The 2,521-nt window shown below is 25.3% G+C and overlaps 3 protein-coding genes across 3 annotated transcripts; all 3 read right to left on the bottom strand.

Annotated features, from left to right (window-relative positions):
• Positions 1-12: 12 nt before the first annotated feature.
• EHI_056800 (uncharacterized protein) lies at positions 13-753 on the bottom strand (the record flags this gene model as incomplete). The annotated part of the gene is made up of 1 exon (XM_001914461.1): positions 13-753. The coding sequence occupies one exon, from the start codon at positions 751-753 to the stop codon at positions 13-15; it is 741 nt and encodes a 246-aa protein (XP_001914496.1).
• A 44-nt stretch (positions 754-797) lies between these two features.
• EHI_056810 (uncharacterized protein) lies at positions 798-1,139 on the bottom strand (the record flags this gene model as incomplete). The annotated part of the gene is made up of 1 exon (XM_001914462.1): positions 798-1,139. The coding sequence occupies one exon, from the start codon at positions 1,137-1,139 to the stop codon at positions 798-800; it is 342 nt and encodes a 113-aa protein (XP_001914497.1).
• A 635-nt stretch (positions 1,140-1,774) lies between these two features.
• Positions 1,775-2,173, bottom strand: EHI_056820 (uncharacterized protein; the record flags this gene model as incomplete). The annotated part of the gene is made up of 1 exon (XM_642890.2): positions 1,775-2,173. The coding sequence occupies one exon, from the start codon at positions 2,171-2,173 to the stop codon at positions 1,775-1,777; it is 399 nt and encodes a 132-aa protein (XP_647982.2).
• Positions 2,174-2,521: the final 348 nt, after the last annotated feature.

The following is a 2,521-nucleotide window of genomic DNA, read 5'->3' on the forward strand; positions in this document are numbered from 1 at the left end:
TTTTTAATTCAATTATTTTTTAATAACATTAACATCTCCTGTTAAATTATCTATTTTTAATACTTGTTTCTTATCCATTCCTAAATAAAGATAATATGCTACTGTTCCACTTGAATTTCCTGCTGTTTGTCGAAAAATATAACTAAAATTCTCACTAGAATATCCTTTAAAAATAATAACTGTTGCTACTTGTGTTTTAAATGATGCATTTAAACTTTTCCATATATGCATATTCACAATAATTGTTGTTTTCAAATGTCTTAATCTTGTAATAATTTCTCCCCATGTTTTATCCGCTTTCATCATTTCAAATGTTGCATCTTCTAATATAATTAATAAATGTTTCTCTCGTGCTTGTTTATAATATTGCACTAATGCTGGCATAAATTTCTCATAATTCATTCCATATATTGGTGTTTTAATTAAATCTTTTAATTGTTTAAATGTTTCATCTTCTCCTGCATTTTGTGCTACATAAATAATAGCTCCATATAAATGTTCTATATGATTCATTTTTATTAATTCTTTCAGTATAAATGTTGTTTTTCCTGTTCCTTGTTTCCCTAATACTATATTCAAACTATTATAATAAAAGAAGATTTGATGATGTACTTTTTGTATTTTATTCCCTTCTTTAATTTCTGATAATTTATCTTCTATCATTTCTTCTATTCTATCTATTCCAATCTCATCATCTTCTTCTTCATCTTCTATACTATTTATATCTTGTGGATTTGTTTCAAAATATTCCATTCTAAAAATAATTAGTTCAAAAAAGTATTTAAATTAGATTATTTCTATTCCCATTGAATAGCAGAAAGAAGATTAACTCTTTCTTTTAAAACTCCATTTCTAATCTCTTCATTCATTCGATTCTCATTAATTAATAACATTCGATTTCTTTCTAATTCTTTTCTTAATCTCTCATTTTCTTCAAGTATGTCAATCATTAATTCAATTGCATTATCATTCATTTGTCTTTTAATAAAATGTGTAATCTTTTCTTTATTATTCATTTTATTCTTCTTTGGGTTTATTTCTTCATTTATTGGTTCTGGTGTTGTTGGACATGGTGGAAGCTCTGGTGCTCCTGTAAAGGAACACATTTGTGTGCTGTTGTTATCACTAGCAATTGACATCGTTTGTTTATCATTAAGATATTTAAGTTGTATTTATATCATCATTTCATTCTTCATTTGTGTTTCATTTCTTATTTATATCCTATTTTTCATTCATATTTCATTCATATTTCTATATTTTATTACTTTATTTCTATATTTCTTCATTCCTCAATTATTCTTTGCGTCATATTTATGATTTATTCATTCATCAGGGGTAATAAATAAATTAAAAACTCAATTTATTCGACTATTTATTCATTATGAATCTCATTATTTTCATTCATTCATGTCTTCCGTAAGAGATTTATTAATGGCGGCTGCTTGTATTGATCTTGATCCTGCAAATCTTCAAGTCGCCTCTTCTCTTTTATCTCAACTTGTTCTTCTTCTTCCATCAATCACAAATGAGAATGAAAAGAGAATACTAAAAAGCGTCTATTGGAAACTTGTATGGCAAATTAATGCTCTTACTGGATGGGGTAAAACCATTAATTGATTCTATTCTTTTATTATTCTTTATGTTTATTTTTCATTCAATATTTAATCAAAACTTAAATAAAATAAAAGAGATAAAAATCATTTTAATTATTATTTTTATCATTAAGAAAAAAGAAAATTAAATAAATTAAGAAAAAGAATTAAATTAGAGAGAATTAAATCTCTCCATTTTGCTTGCGATATACTTCAAGGAGTATATCCCAAGCTCCGGCAAGGCCATCCCGGGCCCAAAAATCATCAAGGTAGGGGAGGACCAGCTTAAAATCAGCTGGAGTTAAATTAAAAACCCCCTCCCTTTTAATGCGGGTTATTATGCCGATTGCAAACCCGCATTCATGCATTAAAACTGTGATCCAATTCGCTGGATCATTCGCGTGTCGGTATAAATTATAATAATAAATTAATTCTTCAATCGCAAACTCGTTTGAATATCTATTAATTATAATATCAAATAATATACGTGTGTTCTCGTCAATGTAATTTATTAATAATTTATATTTATCGTTTGTGCTGTCATTAATATTATCATTAATAATATCGAGAATGTTATTCATTTATGTGTAGTTAATGAATCAAACGAAAAATGGCGTTGTTTAAATATTCAAATTAATCAGAACATAGGGTTTTGATTGATAGAACATATGCTGTTTATCATGTTATTTGTCAGAACATAAACATGACATTAGTCAGAATATACCAATAAAAATCATTTATTTTTTTAATACAGAATTACATAAAATGTATTATTTTTTATATTCTTTTATTTTTTATTTTTTAAAAAATAAAATAATAAAATGCAAAAAGTGGAATAATTTATAAAAACTGTAAGAGTGATAAAATATCTTTTTATTACTTCAAAAATATTTATAATAAGGAAATTATGAAAATAACGAAGATATAAT

The sequence above is a fragment of the Entamoeba histolytica genome, genomic scaffold (genome assembly GCF_000208925.1).
Source record: "Entamoeba histolytica HM-1:IMSS scf_1104750517117 genomic scaffold, whole genome shotgun sequence".
Taxonomy (NCBI): domain Eukaryota; phylum Evosea; order Mastigamoebida; family Endamoebidae; genus Entamoeba; species Entamoeba histolytica.